Here is an 18003-nt window from a genome sequence, read left to right as displayed (position 1 = left end):
AAGGTGTTAAAGTCTAAAGTCCAGCCCACTAAAATTTAATGTCCTGTACAGATTGTTAATGACAGATTTAGTTTATGGTGGTTTTTCTAATAGTAAAGCTTTCAAAAGGGTTACAACATTTTGAGAGTGGGGGGAGAAAGGGCCATTTAAAATTTGCGGTGTCTGTGTTATGGAGGAAGTCTGAGAGCAGGTGGATGACTTCCAGGTACACTTGAGGGTAATTAGTGAGTGCTCTGCAAAGGGGAGAGCCTTTTACAGCTTTGGTGCTTGGTGTCCTCTCCTTCTGGCTTATGCTAAACTTCTGGGCCAGTCATCTCTATAATAAAGATGACCAGAAGTTTCTTCCTTTGAGAGATTTGTGTCCTCTATGGGCTTGGAGATGTTAGTCATAGATAGTCTGCTTTTGTGTATTATCACAGAGAAAGGTTATCTGCAAAGTCTAGTAGACTATCTAGGTTATTTGCAAAGCCTCAAAAAGAGTTGAGTTGCCTTCGATGAGGAATGTCAGACTTGGATTAAACTTGTCCACCTTGTTTTCTTGATACATGACAAGCTTTTCTCTATAAAATAGACAACAAGGTCCTACTGTATAGCACAGGGAATGATATTTAATATCTTACAATAATCTACAATGAAAAAAGAATATGAAAAATAATACATGTGTATAACTGAATCACTTTGCTGTATACCAGAAACTAACATAACATTGTAAATCAACTATATTTCAATTTAAAAAGCTCCAAATCAGAAAAAAATTCAATTACATAAAACAGAATTTTCAACAGATTCTCTTGCAAGCAATAACAATGATTTTATTTGCTTGATTATACAAAATGTATTAAAATTGGAAATATAAACTATGTGCATTGTGTAACTCTACTTGGAAACAAGGCATCTAAACTTCATTGTTCAGACTCTCAGGTGTACTGAGATTATTGTAGTTACTAAAGTTAATGAGAAGATAAAACTTGATAATGACCAACTGCAACTTTCTCACTTAAAAAAAAAAAACAGAAAAAACACAAATCCAAGGATTTGTCTTGGGTAAGGAACACATTCAGGTAGGAGTAATATGAAATAAAATGTTAACATAGGGATATCCCTATGTTCAAAATACAGATCTTTGGAAACTTTAGTCCTCTTGAAACACCTTCTTGTAGGTATAGTTCACTTAGTGATGGTGACTTTTATGTGGAAAATAAGAATTCTATATAAAATATTGTTAGATCCTGAAATTACCTTGATAAATGGAAATAAAGTGGCTCAGTGGTAAAGAATCTGCCTGCCAGTGCAGGAGATGCGGGTTCCATCCTGGGTCAGGCAGATCCCATGGAGAAGGAAATGGCAGCTCACTCCAGTATTCTTGCCTGGGAAATCCCATGGACTACAGTGGGCTGGTGGGCAACAGTCCATGGGGTTGCAAAGAGTTGGACATGATTTGGGGACTAAACAACAACAACAATCAAGTATACTAAGTTTTAGATCAGCTCGACTAATTGAAAGATGTGAACTATATATATATAAAATTTAAACTTCTCTAGTCGCCTCAGGTGGAAGTAAAAAGTAGCAGGTGAAGTTACTGTTTTATACTGTCTAACCTAAAACTTAAATTTAATGTGGGATGATGATAAAAATTGTTGAGTAATTTTATACTCCTGTTTTTGTACATCTTTAAAATCTATTAAATGTGTTACACTCAGAACAACTCAGTTTGGACTGGGTGTGGCCAATGAGAAGTCCATTGGACAGAGTAGCTTTAAGATACACAGCTTGTAAAATCACTTGTTAAAAATATGAGTCTTGCTGGAAAAAAATGTAAGGGTATTTATAAAATTAGTTTAACTGTGGAAAAATGTGGGAATGATTAATTTTCAGTGTGACTCAAAGTAGAGATTTCATATCTTAGTACTTCATTCCCTTGTGACCACCCTAATTTTCAAGGAATATATGTGTAATTTGCTATGCTGTGTTACACTTAAAATTTTTTAAATTTAGTTTTGAATAGATAATGCATTTATAGTACATGGTTTAAAATATTTTAAAAGACATTAAAAGAAAGTTCTTAATTATTCCTGTACCTCAAGTGCCCAGTTTTCATGCCAGTCTCTTCCAGGTGTCCACTGTTGGTAGTTTCTTTATTCATAGTCAAACAAAAGCCAACATACTTTTTTTTTTCTCCCTCCTTTTTCACTCAGTGATGGAGTTTTTTTCCCCTGCAACTTGCTTTCTTCCCCATATATTTAAAAACATATCTTGGATTTGTTTCTCTATCAAGATAAAACTAGCTCTTTTTTGTAACAGCTGATTGATTTAGTGAGTCCTCTATTGATACACATCTAGGTTGTTTCTGATATTTTTTTATGTATATAAGTCTGCATAGAAGCATTGTGTGTATGTGTGTGTGTATGAGCATGTGTGTTTACATGTTGAAATTTCTGTTAAGGGGGAAGAGCTTTTCTCGGCTGATGCAGGTGCCCTGGTTCAAATAAGGAATCTCGGCAGCTAATGTTACACTTTTGAAAGAGCTACCCTTTGGAGTCATACAGGAAGAGTCTTTTCTTTAAATAGACACTGCCCGTGATGTTCAGCTGCGTGTGTTTCTCTGGTTGGTTGAAATACTCATGGTGACTTTTCTGGTGAAAGACTTCTCAGTGTGAAGACTAGAGAAATCGTTTGGTTATTCAGGAATCAAGGATCAGTTTATGTTCTATTAATTCAACTATTATTTTTCAAAGTGATCTGAAATCTTGCTTTGCACATATCCTAATAAAGTTCAAGAACTTTATGGGACGTGTAATCTCCTACAAGGAAAAGAGATGGCAGTGCATATTTGCAGACATTAGTAATAGGAATGGCACGCAGAAGAACACCCAGCCTTTCTTGGATTCTTCCAAGTTTCCAGCCATACACTTAGGGCTGTCAGGCTGTCCCTATAGATGAAGATGGCAGTGTGCACCTTTAAAAGAGAAACACCGCTGTTTCCATGAAAGGGACATGGATGTTACTCTCATGAAGATCTGGAAGCTGGGAAATGACAAAATGAGTCACCTTAGATTCTCACTTAGAACTGTAATGTTTAAAGAGACTGTCGTTCCTTTACTTGAGTAATTGCCCGTTATGAACCAGGCAGTCGGCTAAGTGCTGTAGTATACAGTAGTGAATAAGATAGAAATGACTTGGCCTTCATGGGACTTGCCCTGTTAAGCAGACCTCATGGGTGCGTGGGTGCTCAGTGACCCCCAAACCTAAGTGTGTGTGAAACCGCAGTTCCCTGCCCCATCCCCAGAGGTTCTGATTTAGGAGGTCTGTAGTGGGGCCCTGACGTTTTCATTTTAAGTAAGTCTTCCTGGTGATGGTAATGTGGATGTTCTTTAGACCATACTTGGAATGACATCTCCTTAGTTTTTAATTTTATTGAAGTATACTTAATTTATATTGTTGTATTAATTTCTGCTGTACAGCAGTGATTCAGTTATGCATACGTTCTTTTTCATAATGGTTTATGACAGGATGTTGAATATAATTCCCTATGCTATACAACAGGACCTTGTGTTTATTCATCCTATATATAAAAGTTTGCATCTGCTAATTCCAGCCTCCCAAACCTTCCCTCCTCCACCCCTCCCCCGCTTAGTAACCACAAGTCTGTTCTTTGTATCTGTGTGTCTGTTTCTGTCTTGTAGATATGTTCGTTTGTGCCATATTTTAGACTTCACATGTAAGTGATATCATACAGTATTTACCTTTCTCTGACTGACTTTGGCTGAGTGTGATACAATCTCTAGGCCCACCTTGTTGCTGCAGATGGCCTTATTCCATTTGTTAATGGCTGAGTAGTGGTCCATTGTACTTATACAGCACATCTTGATCCACTCAGCTATCAGCGGACCTTTAGGCTGTTTCCAGAGTGACATCTCTTTACTGGTACAGTTGAGTGGACAGTTTGTTTTCTTTTCATTTCCTCCATCCAGAATTAAATTCACCAGGCTCTGGCGTTCCCTTTAAGTGTTGCAGCAAATACGCTTTTCTTTATAGGACATGTGACTTCTTAACTGTCAGTGCAATCGATGGGATTCAGTCTTATATAGAGATTCTTAACCTGAGGTCTACTCAGTTTACTCCTAACTCTCAACCTTGCTCCCTCCTTCCCAGTTTTACTGACCCTTCTTGAAGAGTGTCCTGAAATGTCTCATATCTTCTGTGAGACTCAAAAATCTTTGGGGGACAGAGAAAACTGATATTAGAGAGCTAGTTAGAACTGTTGGAATCTGTAACTGCTTTCTCTTGATTAATCTTATGGATAGGAAATCATATCTTATTTTTCCCTTATCAGTTAGTAACATTTATTTTATAAAACACAAAAGCAAAAAGAAATTGAAAACTGCCCATGATTCTACCAGCCAGAGCTCATCATAGTCAGTATTTTGGTGTTATACTTCTTTATTTCTGTTTGTTTATGTGACTGTGCACATTTTTTTCTGTTTCTGCTTGGGGACATTTGTTCATTTATTGTGGTAAAACATTTAAAAATGAGATCATATCCCATGTTTAATAATATGCTATTTTTCAGTGAACAATGTTATGAACATATGTCCTGATTAAATATTACACATTTGTAATGTCTCTGAGATTTTGTTATATATTGTAATTTGTTTAGCTAACTCCTTTTTGTTCAAGTTTTATTGAGCTATGGTTTATACAGTCAAGAGCATCTTTTTAATTTTTATTATTTTATTATCTAAGTGCATCTTTTTAAAATTAGAGCATAATTAATTTATAATATTATTTGTTTCAGGTGTACAGCAAAGTGATTCAGTTATGCATATGGATCTATTCTTTTCCAGGATAGATTATTACAAGATAACCTATACAGGAAAAGTTGCCTGTGCTATACGATAGGTCCTTGTTTACCTGTTTTATATATATAGTGTGTTTATGTTAATCCCAAACTCCCAATTTATTCCCTGCCATCTCCAAGTGCATGTTTTTTAAACTGTGCAAAGCAGTGAGTTTTGACAACTGTATACACCTGTGAAAGTACAACCACTGTCAAGATGTGGAACACTTCTATCCCTAACGTGTATATATATTTTTTAGGGGGTAGTTTCCTTTGAGCTTAGCCCTTTTGCCTGGACATCTGGGCTCTTCGCAGTTCTCCTCATTTACAAACTTATAGCTAAGTTTTTGAGCCTGTTACAGCTTTGCCTAGAGGGAGAATGAAAGGGGAGAAAGCTTGGGAGGCTGTGCTGCTTGTCCGAGGACTTCATAAGAGACTGCCGGCTCACCCAAGAGGCAAGGTTATGCCGCTTGGTGCTCGTCACCAGCAGTGTGAAGTGAGTCATTTCCCCTGGAATTAATCTAACTGGAGTATTCTGCTTAAGAAAATTGAGGTCGGCCTTTTAAGGATCTCATTCTTAACTGTATAAAATAAGAAAAGATAGATTTAATTATTAATACATTATTGAATGTTGGAATTAGTACAGGTAATTGTATTGAATTTGGCTAGGTTGAACAAGTTCCTCTTTGGGCATAGCTTGTGTTGGTTGGATACAGGTAAGAATGAAAATCTGCAGCGGGTAAAGAGTGTCTCCAGGTGACAGGTTGAAGAGGCCATGCCATACTCCTCTGAGTCCACAGCCTTGGTTTTTTATTTGAAAGTGACCGGTACACACGTTGGAGAAGGAAATGGCGCCCCACTCCAGTATCTTTGCCTGGAAAATCCCATGGACGGAGGAGACTGGTGGGTTGCAGTCTATGGTGTTGCAGAGAGTCGGGCATGACTGCAGCTAACACGGTGCACACATGGACCATGTGTCGCGGCTCTTTTTTTTTTAGTTAGCTGCACCTAGTCTTGGTTGCAATGCGGAATCTTTAGCTGCTGTATGTGAACCCTTAGTTGCGGCGTGTGGGATCTAGTTCCCTGACGGGGGATTGAGCCCACACCCCCTGCATTGGGAACTCAGGAGTCTTAGCCATTGGACCACCAGGGAATTCCTGTCCCAGCTCTTTGTGTAAGAAATCAAGGCAAAGAGGAATATGTCACAAGTTTAGTTAGATTTGGTTTTCTCTTCCCGACTTCAGCTGGTATTAGCTGTGTTACATCATGATTCAAGTCTCAGCCTCTTTATCTGTGATGTGGGAAATTGGTGATTCTCTTGATTTGTTTAAGAGATGGTAGAAAGAAAGAGCACGGATGGCCTTTGGGAGGAATAAAGAAAATGAACATGTAGGACTTACAGCTCATTTGGATGGAAGATTGCAAGTCTGATACACTTGTGTCTCTTGCATTAGGACTTAGCATGAAATGACTAACTTTAAGTGCCTAGGTGCCAGTGTATACAATTTTCATAATATATCTTGAGGCAGCTGAATTAGCTGAGTTTCTGGCTTAGTTGGAAACGATGGTTTCCATACTTTTCTTGATGTTCACACGTGTCCATTTAATGTCAGTATCAACTCTAAGTATGTGAATTGACTGTATGGTTTAAAGCTGTGGGGCAAAGTGAGCATTTTGTTTAAGGTTGGCATATCTTTGATCTTTGGGTTTGACATGCAACCTTATACTTTTTCTGAAGTTTTTCTTGATAATAGTTATTGATTGGATTATGAGTGAAATCAGTACGATGGAATCTAGTCAGGAGGGTAGACTGTGGAGCCATAATTCCCAGAGCTGGATTCTGACTGTGCTACTCCTTAATGTGTGTGTTTGGACAGGATGGTGGTGTTCAGTCGCTAAGTCATGTTTAACTCTTTGTGACCCATGGACTGCAACCGGGCTTCCCTGTCCTTCGCTGTCTCCTGGCGTTTGCTCAGATTCATTCATGTCCATTGAGTCAGTGATGCCATCCAACCATCTCGTCTTCTTTTGCCCCCTTTTCTCCTGCCCTCAGTCTTTTCCAGCATCAGAGTTTTTTCCAACCAGTTGATTTTTCACATCAGGTGGCCAGACTATTGGAGCTTCAGCTTCATCATCAGTTCTTCCAGTGAATATTCAGGGTTGATTTCCTTGAGGGTGGACTGGTTTGATCTTGCTGTCCAAAGGACTCCAAAGAGTCTTCTGTAGCACCACAGTTCGAAAGCATCAATTCTCCAAAGCCTTCTTTATGGTCCAACTCTCACATCTGTACATGACTACGGGAAAAACCATAGTTTGGCTATATAGACCTTTGTCAGCAAAGTGGTGTCTCTCCTTTTTAATATGCTGTCTAGATTGCCATAGCTTTCTTTCCAAGGAGCAAATGTCTTTTCATTTCATGGCTGCAGTTACCATCTGCAGTGATTCTGGAACCCAAGAAAATAAAATCTGTTACTGCTTCCACTTTTTCCCCTTCTGTTTGCCATGAAGTGATAGGACTGGATGCCATGATCTTAGTTTTTTGAACATTGAGTTTTAAGCCAGTTTTTTTACTCTTTTTTTACCCTCGTCAGGAAGCTCTTTAGTTCCTCTTCACTTTCTGCCATTAGAGTGATGTCATCTACATATCTGAGATTGTTGCTATTTCTCCTGGGAATCTTGATTCCAGCTTGGAATTCATCCAGCCTGGCATTTCACATGATGTACTCTGCATATAAGTTAAATAAGCAGAGTGACAATATACAGCCTTGATGTACTCCCTTCCCAATTTTCAGCCAGTCAGTGGTTTCATGTAATATTCTTACTGTTGTGTGTGTTAGTCACTCACTCATATGTTTGCGACCTCATGGACTGTAGCCTGCCAGGCTTCTCTGTCCGTGGAATTCTCCAGGCAAAAATACTGGAGTGGGCTGCCATTCCCTTTTCCAGGGGATCTTCCTGACCCAAGGATCAAACCCACGTCTCCTGCATTGTGGGTGAATTCTTTACTCTCTGAGTCACTAGGGAAGCCCTTGGACAGGTAAAGATGTGCTTTTATCTTAGAATCTATAAAATGCTGACTTGTGAGGTTAGATAACAGACGTTGTCTTAAGCAGTTTGGGCTTCTGTATAGACTGGATGGCTTAACAGGTGCTTATTCTAAAAACAGGGAAGTCCAAGGTCAAGGTGCAGGTGGGTTCTTGGAGTTCTTGCTGAGGGCCCCCTTCTTGGTTTGTAGACTGATGCCTTCTTGCTGTAGGGTCACATAGCCTTTCCTCAGAGTGTGCAGTGAAGACAGCCCTGGTCTCTCTTCTTAGAAAAACTGTAGTGCCATTATGGGGGCTCCATGCTCCTGTCCTCAGTAAGCCTAAATAATCCTCAAAGGCCCATCTCCTAATACCATTGCATAGGGAGAGGGGCTGCAACATACGAATTTGGGGTGGGAAACATAAACATTCAGTCCATAATGGACATAAAGCATTTTCTCATTTACATTCTTATTTATACCTGGTGTCAGGCTTTAATGTGAGGGGCGAAAAGTAGAGATCAAAGACTTTTGGCAAAAACCTAGTAATCAAAATTTAAGTTGAAAATAACCAGTTGGACTTCCCTGCTGGTCCAGTGGCTAAGACTTCTTGCACCCAAGCTGGCCTGGGTTCGATCCCTGGTCAGGAAACTAGATCTCGAATGCTGCAGCTAAAAGATTCTATATGTTGCAACTAAGACCTGGAGCAGCCATTTAAATAAATAAATATTTTTTAAAAATAAACAAAATAACAGTTGGCCCTCCATGTCTGTGAGTTTTTGCATCCATGGATTCAACTCACTGCAGATGAAAAATAATTGGTAAAAAAAATTCTGGGAAGTTCCAAAGACGAAAACTTGAATTTGCTTTGTGTGGGCAACTATCTGCCTTTTATTTATACTGTATTTACATCTGTTTATATAGCATTTACTTTGCATTAGATATTATAAGTAATCTAGAGATGATTTAAAGTATTTGGGATACTATCCATTTTATATAAGGGGCTTGAACATCTGCAGATTTTGGTATCTGGCCAGCAGGGCAGGCAAGGGGTACTGGAACCAGTCCCTTTGAATATGGTAGAAGGATGACTGTAATCAGCATGGACATGTGGTTTATTTCTCTTTCCAAAAAAATGTATATTGTCTAGTTCTGGCCTAGAAGCAATGTCCAGCCCAATATCAGTGAGCATTCTAGTGACCAGGTTGTGTTTCAGTATATTATTTCTGACTAAAAGGAACCAGTGTTTGTAGACAGAACTGGTTGAAGATGGTGGCAGGAAGTGTACAAATTGGAACCTGGGTAATCATAACAAAGCAGACAAGCTCTCAAAGATTACTGGAGAGCTACATCATTTCAAAAGATGCAGGATCTGTGTGCAGAAGCTTCTACTGACTAGCCAAAGATGGGGGATTTAGTGCAATGGGTTGATAAACACAAAATATCCATGCATACATAATGTTGTGTGTGCGTGCTAAGTCGCTTCTGTCATGTCTTGACTCTATGCGACCCTATGGACTGTATAGCCTGCCAGGCTCCTCTGTCCATGGGATTCTCCAGGTAAGAATACTGGAGTGGGTTGCCAGTGCCCTTCTCCAGGGGATCTACCCTGCTCAGGAATCAAACCTGCATCTCTTTCATCTAACCTGCATTGGCAGGCCGGTAGAAAATAAGCATTTAGCTCTCTTTGGACAATGCCAGGGGACCAATTCATTATTCTGAAAAGTTTGAAATAACAATGTCCTTGAACTGCAGAAAGAGGACACTGAGATGAGGGTTTGCATGAAGCTGGTTTATTTTGGAGATGATTTCAAGAAGCAAGAGTTGGGGAGTGGAAAGAGTGAAACGGAGGTTTGGGAAAAGCCAACAAAGGGCACTTTATTGAGGAAACAGGGCCTTTGAGACACAAACAGATATGCCTCCCATGTGGAAGACAAGGGCATTTATCTACTGGCTCCCACATTCTCCTCTGTAATCTCCAGATTGTCTTCAGGGTTTCATCTCTCCTCTTCCTCTGGACTATCCTTGAACTCTGCTGAGGCTTGGGTGAAAAACCTGAGGAAAAACAGACGCCTAAGGGGTGCTTAGGGATGGAAGAAGGCAGGACAACTTCCCTGTGCCCAGGGCTGTCACACAGTGGTGGATGAAACCAGAGATGAGCTAGGGCTGTGATGTGATAAGTGGCACAAAACCGTCTGCTGCAGAAAGGAGAAAATCAAATGTTTATCCTGCCTTCACTCTATTCATTGTGATTCAGAGTCTCCAGATATGTGATAAAAGAAAGTTGTTCTTCATGGAAAAACTCCAGCTAAATTTAAAAAGTATGGAAGGCATGATAGAATGAGGAAATCCATTTTCAACCTTGAATGAAACAGTGTATTTAGGGACTGATCATTAGTGACTGCAGCATCTTGGGAAGACAGCCAGAGATAATGTATCTTTTCATGGAAGTACACAACCTCTCCCTGACCAACAAAAATCTTCAGATCCAACTACCACTTTTATAGGGCCAGACTAACATATTAAACACCACCATGGGCACCACCTGGATTCCCTGGACTGTTGGCTGCTGGTGGAGGCCAGCGGGGTGAGAAGGAGGGAGAGAGAGATGGGGGAGGGAGAGGGGGAGATGAAGGGGGAGATGGAGGGAGGGAAGGGGAGAGAGGAGGGGAGGAGGAGGTGCAAGGAGGAGTGGAGGGGAGGGGGAGATGATGGGAGGGGGACATGAAGGGGGGGAGGGGGAGATGCAGGAAGGGAGGGAAGGAGGGGAAGATGGAGGGAGAGAGGGAGGGGGGAGGGGAGAGGGAAAAGGAGGGAGGGAGAAGGTGATGGCACCCCACTCCAGTACTCTTGCCTGGAGAATCCCATGGATGGAAGAGCCTGGTAGGCTGCAGTCCATGGGGTCGCTAGGAGTCAGACACGACTGAGCGACTTCACTTTCCCTTTTCCCTTTCATGCATTGGAGAAGGAAATGGCAACCCACTCCAGGGTTCTTGCCTGGAGAATCCCAGGGATGGGGGAGCCTGGTGGGCTGCCATCCGTGGGGTCACACAGAGTCGGACACGACTGAAGCGACTTAGCAGCAGCAGCAGCGGGAGTGTAAGTAGCAGAATCCAGGCAGTAAGAAACCAGAGGAGAATGGCAGGTTTGTGTTTTTTTTTTTGTTTCCTGACTGAGTGCAGCAGTCCGTGCATGGGACAGTTTGAAGGAGTTCGCTGTTGTCTTCATTAGCTCCACCATAGTTTGGCCCCAGGTCAAACAACAGGGGGTTTCCCTTGTGGCTTAGCTGGTAGAGAATCCCCCTGCAATGCAGGAGACCTGGGTTTGATCCCTGGGTTGGGAAGATCCCCTGGAGAAGGGAAAGGCTACCCACTCCAGTATTCTGGCCTGGAGAATTCCATGGACTATATGGGGTTGCAAAGAGGCTTTCTTATCTCTCCTTGCTATTCTACTTGTTATTTGTCTACTTAAAGAGTAACCTAAAGACAAACTTAGAGTTACTAAAAGTACTATTTTAAAAGACATGAGAATGACAAAAAATATGGGGGTGATGGTTACATTCTGGGAGGTAGGCATTGGGGAAGAGCATGGTAGTTTCAATTGTCTTGTTCTAATTATTTGGGTGGGTGGATTCATATATGTCTATGTTTTATATTAACAATTTAAAGATGTTATGCATCTGTGTTTATCAAATTCAACATAGCAAACAATTATTAATATTTAAAATGACTCAGAATGCAATGAATAAAACCCAGAATGAGTTACTTATGTAAGATTTATGACCTTGACCTTCAAATAAATAGCAAGAAAATGGAGTGAAGGGATTTTCTTGTGTCAAAAAACCTTAAGAGACATCTATTCTACACATGTGGGCATATTGTTGGTATCTTGATATGAGCAGATCAACTGTAAAAAGATAGCAATTCAATTCAGTTCAGTTCAATCGCTCAGTCTGTGTCTGACTCTTTGAGAACCCGACCCCATGAATCACAGCACGCCAGACCTCCCTGTCCATCACCAACTGCCGGAGTTCACTCAGACTCACGTCCATCGAGTCCGTGATGCCATCCAGCCATCTCATCCTCTGTTGTCCCCTTCTCCTCCTGCTCCCAATCCCTCCCAGCATCAGAGTCTTTTCCAATGAGTCAACTCTTCGCATGAGGTGGTCAGAGTACTGGAGCTTCAGCTTTAGCATCATTCCTTCCAAAGAAATCCCAGGGCTGATCTCCTTCAGAATGGACTGGTTGGATCTCCTTGCAGTCCAAGGGACTCTAAGAAGTCTTCTCCAACACCACAGTTCAAAAGCATCAATTCTTCGGCGCTCAGCCTTCTTCACAGTCCAATCTCACATCCATACATGACCACTGGAAAAACCATAGCCTTGACTAGACCGACCTTAGTTGGCAAAGTAATATCTCTGCTTTTGAATATGCTATCTAGGTTGGTCATAACTTTTCAATTGGAAATAGAGTGGGTATTCTGTACCTAAACATCATATTAAAAAACAGAGACATCACTTTGCCAAGAAAGGTCTATATAGAAACCTCTGGTTTTTCCAATCATCATATAAAATGTGAGATGAAGTGTGCACAGTTGGTCCATCGAAAAGGCTGGGTGCTGAAATGTTGATGCTTGTGAATTGTAGTGCTGGAGAAGACTCTTCAGTCTCGTGGATTGCAAGGAGATCAAACCAGTCAATCCTAAAGGAAATCAACCCTGAATAGGAAGGACTAACGCTGAAGCTCCAGTGCTTTGGCCAAAGACCCTGAAGCTGAAAAAGATTGAGGGCAGGAGGCTAAGGGGGTGACAGAGGATAAGGTGGTTAGATAGCATCACCTACTCAGGGGACATGAGTTTGAGCAAACTCAGTGGAAGACTGAGGAGCCTGGTGTGCTACAGTCCATGAGGTTGCAAAGAGCCAGACACAGCTTAGTGACTGAACACCAAAAATGTTCTGTTCTTAAGGAATTTTTGTTAATCATTTTAAGAAACTATAATGGTGATAGTTATTTTTAAAGCAAAAAGGTCCTTTAGTAGGTTTTTCTAGATGTACTGTAACATGACAGGCCATGTATGTGGGATTTGTTGGTACTCATGTGAGTAGAAATAAACAAGATTTAGGTAGGTAATCATACTTGATAAACTGATACAGGCATATGGAGGTTGATACGATTTTTCTAGTTTGGTTTCAATATGAAAATTTGTATAAAATCAATTTAAATCTGTTCTATTTATTACTAAAAATTTTGAAGATGCCCTTAGAAGTCTACATGAGTTCTATGGCTCTTTATCCTGTACTTAAACCAGCTTTTAATAAATAGTACTGGATTTTATAAAAACTATTTCAAGCATAATAAGCATTTTTTAAAGGTTAAATGGAAGAATTCCCTGGTGATCCAGTGGTTAAGACTGTATGCTTCCAATGCAGGGAGTGTGAGTTTGATCCTGATCAAGAAACTAGGATCCCACAGGTTGAGTGAGTAGCAGGCCAAAAAAGGAAAAAAAAAATGTTAAATGAGAACTTAAACTTTACCTCATTTTTCCCTGTTGGCAGAAAAGCCTTAAATTCTATATGATTAATTTATAAATAGATTGTGTGGAAGTTTTCTTTGAAAATAGCACAGGTGGTTAACTTCTCTTTCTCCTGCTTCTCCTCTCAAAAGCCTGAAAGTTTTTTTTGAAATAGCACAGGTGGTTAACTTTTCTTTCTCCTCTTTCTGGGCTGTTGATCTTCCCACTGTAATTTTCTGTATTCCCACTGTCTTCCCACTGTAATCCCACCATGATTTTATTACATCAGCTGTAATAAAATCATTGGGAATGTTAGTAGTTTCTACATGGTGGATCTGTGAGTCTTGTGTTTTCATCCCCCTCTCTGTATTATAACAGATGTTAATTTAACTATCAACTGAGTGCTTCTCAGCTGCCAAACAGTGTTCCAGGCTCTGAATGTGACAGTGAAGAAGACAGCCTAAGAGTCTCTGCCCCTATGGGGTGTGATCCTTGTAATAAAACTTGGGTATGTTTTAGGAGGAGGTGAAATGCCAGCTTATTTTGCTGGTAGTTAAAATTAAACTCTAATGATTTGGTAATCACAGAGGAGAAACAAATACCAGTATCTGTTTTCTTGACTCTTAGGTATTTAGAATCTAATTTAAATATAACCCAATTCTAAAAGTTCAGATGGGAGCTGGGAGCTGGGAAAACACAGTTCTAGATGTCAAAACACTGTGCTGTGCTTAGTCGTGTTCAACTTGAGACCCCATGGACTGCAGGCCACCAGCCTCCTCTGTCCATGGGATTCTCTAGGCAGTAATACTGGAGTGGGTTGCCATGCCCTTCTCCAGGGGATCTTCCTGACCCTGGGATTGAACATGGGTCTCCTATATCTCCTGCATTGCAGGCGGATTGTTTATCTCTGAGCCACCAGGGAAGCCCGTCAAAATACTAACTGTATGAAAATAATCCTGATGTTTGTCTAAAGTGAAACTTTAGAGAATCAGATAATGGAAACGGTCAGTCAGTTAAGGGGAATAATTATTCTGGTGTAACTTCTAATAAGTAAGTAGGTGTCAGATATACATTTTGAAGAATATGTGGGGGAAACATGGCTAATGGATTACTTCTAATGTACAAAAAATGATGTCCTATTTAAATTCTTGGGAGCCCTGTGAAGTAGGTATTTGTTCTTGTAATAAAGAAGAATAACCTGCTTGGTGACCTTAACTCTCTGTGTACACTTTTGTGTGTGCATTGGGGAAATTTCTTTAGTAATATATATATACCCTTATATATACACCCAGAAACAGAGTCCAATAGAGTTGGATACTGGGTTTCTTAACATTGTGCTCGTATTTCTTAATGTGTCAGTTGCTTAAGACAGATTAGTACTTGCAAATGTGTAGTAAATAATTCTTACTTCTTAGTCACCCAGGGTAAATATTTACACAATGTGAGCAACTTTTCTGCTTGCTAAAGCAGTACATGGAAGATTGAACTCTTTGTTTTAGGAATACTTTTATTAGGGTGTATTTTTTTAAGGTTTTTATAGAAGAATATAAAACTTATACAGAGGCAGACATACAGTATGCTTCTAGCAGCTTTAACAGTTATTAGCACATGATTTATCTTTTAAACAAATTCCAGGATAGGATGTGTAAAATCTAAGACTACACGGTGTTTGAAAATGTTTTCTTAAATTCACATTCTCTCACTATCTCTGATACTTTGCCCTTGGTGATTATGCTTTGTTTTACTGTCTAATAAAAATAATGTAAAAATTATTTTTCCTTCATCCTCTATTTCATGATTACAAACAGGACATACCTGAGTTTGGCTAATTTACATGCTAATTTAGAGTTCCCTAAAGGCGGGCCGCAGTCCATGGGGTCGCTAGGACTCAACTTGGCCACTGAATGGCAACAGCGAAGGGACAGGCAGTCTGTGGCGTTTATTTAAGTTTTGTGGTGAGTGGAAAATAACTAGACTATCACTGCAGCCTGCACTGAGGTACCTAGAAGTGGATCATTGGACCTGGAAAGGGGAATTAGCTGTAGAGCTAGAGCCTAATTATTTCACCTGAGAGGTCATGCCCAGTTGCTAGTCTCTTTTTAAAAAATAGCTGGGTGACTTTAAATGCCTTTCCCTTGTAAGAGGGTGATTGGTGTGTGGTGTCCAGAGTACAGTCTCACATAATTCCTGTTGCTTCCTTCTTTCTATCCTTCCTCTCTTACTTGGATAGTTTTGAGGAGGGGGTAGAAGAGGAGGAGATATATGATAGTTTTTATTATTTTACAAAGTATATATTGTGTTTTATATATATAGTGTGTGTGTATATATATATATATAGGAATATGTGTAGGCATTGAAACTCAGGTGGGGGATTTTTAATGATTTTTTTGTACCCTGGATTCCTTTGGCACCCTGAAATGTGTGGACCTCTTGGAATATTTTTAAATGCATAAAATAAAGCACATAGGATTATAAAGGAAATTATTTTGAAATACAGTTAGAAAATGTTAAAGCTAATAATAACATGTGTTTCTTAATATACATAAGTAACAAGTTCTAGCAACACAGCTAACTATCACAGTAGTGAATATACAAGATCTGCAACACCTTAATGTAAAATGAAAATGCCTGACTTATTTTAATGTCAAGAGTACAAACCATGTAATTCTGCTGTGGTTTAATGCCAACATTCACTATTGAAGGTGGCTAAATTTCACTTAGGGGATAGTGAAAATAAATGTGACCCCGACCCCTCTGCACCCCACTGTTCCTGACCACCTTCGTTGAATTCTGTCCATGAATCCTTTGGCTGTGATCTCAGATTAAGAACATCTGGACTAAGGCTTTGTTTGTGTTCTGGGATGCTTACTTTGAGGCTAAAGGGTTTGAACTTAGCATATAGTCGTTAGATGAAATGTGTTCAAACATTGTAGCTGCCAGTTTCAGTGGCTTTTAGAGTAAGCCACGACAATCCAATGATGCTAGGTTTCCAGTGGTCTCAGTGTTCATCTTGTGATTAACTTGGTCTCCGTTCTCTTTCCCGGACTGTGTTTTCCTAGTATATATTGGTGTGTAGTTAATAAATATATCTTAGGTAGTTTCAAAACATCCATGTTGGCTATAAATATCTTTTGCTTTTATGTTTTTTTTTTTGTTTTCTTTTAAAAAACATTTTAATTCTTCTGCAGGATTCGGAAACTTCAGATACGAAATATCCCGCCTCATTTACAGTGGGAGGTAAGAACTTCTATGTTTAAAACTAAGATTTTAGTATCTAAGCCTGTTGATAGTTTTTCCGAAGATTTTCCTCCTCTTTTCACCTCTTGGATGTGCTTGAACACAATCCTTCTCTATTGTGGTCTTTGTCTTGCATTGGGCTTTTCTTTGTAAGAGTATATTACTTCTTTGAAAACAATCTGCTCTTTGAGATACTTTAAGAAATTGAAATAGGTTCTGGTGTAACTGGGCAAACTTCGTCATTCAGTCACATCCCACAGAATCTTGTTTGAGATCTTTCTATGAGTTTTGCTAATTGTATTTAAATATGAAGTTCTCTGGCAATCTTTTTTTTAAAAGATAAATACTGCTATTTATGCATTTTAAAATGTTACTGTGCTTTCTTTTGCTCAGATGGTGGCACTGTGGTAACTGTATATAAACCCAAATCTTTTAGCACAGTTGAATAGCCTGTGTCAGCAATTTCCAAACTATGTTGATGATGTCAAGGTGAGAATTTGAGAACCCAGTAGCTGAAAAGATAAAAGAAAATGTCTGTTGACTCTTTCAGATAATGGAATGTGAACATCCTTAAAACCTGCTTTGGAGGTGGTAGTGGAGGGAAAACTGCTCAGCTTTTATGTATTTTTAATATAAAAATCAGGAGTAACTAGGCTTGTGTGTTTAACATTAGTTTTCTAAAATGACAATGGAGTCTCTGAACTATAACCATCATCAAAATGCAAAGAATGGTTAAAAGATTTCTTTGAGTTGGGGATAGCTGGACTGAGGTCTCATTCTCAAAGTCCCAGTTGGTAACAGATCGCTTATGCTCACAGTATTTTGCAGCACATGTATTTTCAGAACAGTATTACTGAATTTAATCTTTGCAGGAGGACTTGATTCTTTGGTCTGTCCTGAACATTTTTCAAGTTACATAATGTATAAAAGGTATATTTTGTAGACAGAATCAGTGACTTCTTAGGTTAAACTCAATGCATTTTCTTATTTTAGTTTAACATTTGTTTAGGAAATTCAGTATCTTGAAGGGTGGGTCCCTGAATCGAGTGTTAGGGTATCAAGATTACTGGTTTAATCCCAATTTTTATTAATTTATTTTAAAGTGAAGTATTGTTGATTTACAATGTTGCATTCGTTTCTGGTATACAACTAAGTGATTCAATATTACACACACACACACATATATACATATATATTCTTTTTCAGGTTAGTTTCTGTTATAGGTTATTTTGTTATTGTTTAGTCACTGAGTTGTGTTCTACTCTTTGCGACCCTATGGACTGTAGCCTGCCAGGCTCCTCTGTCCATTGGATTTTCTAGACAAGAATACTGCAGTGGATTACCATTTCCTTCAGGGTATCTTCCCCCACCAGGGATCAAACCCGTGACTTCTTCA

General features: G+C 39.5%; 1 protein-coding gene across 1 annotated transcript in view; it reads left to right on the top strand.

Annotated features, from left to right (window-relative positions):
- IGF2BP3 (insulin like growth factor 2 mRNA binding protein 3) overlaps positions 1–18003 on the top strand; it is a 147681-nt gene that overhangs the window by 24494 nt on the left and 105184 nt on the right. The window contains exon 3 of the mRNA XM_040260664.1: positions 16559–16607. Within this exon, the coding sequence (XP_040116598.1) occupies positions 16559–16607 (49 nt within the window). The remainder of the gene's footprint in view (positions 1–16558; positions 16608–18003) is intronic.

Source organism: Oryx dammah, unplaced genomic scaffold, assembly GCF_014754425.2.
Source record: "Oryx dammah isolate SB20612 unplaced genomic scaffold, SCBI_Odam_1.1 HiC_scaffold_18, whole genome shotgun sequence".
In the NCBI taxonomy this organism is placed as follows: domain Eukaryota; kingdom Metazoa; phylum Chordata; class Mammalia; order Artiodactyla; family Bovidae; genus Oryx; species Oryx dammah.
This window is presented reverse-complemented; position numbering and strand designations above follow the sequence as displayed.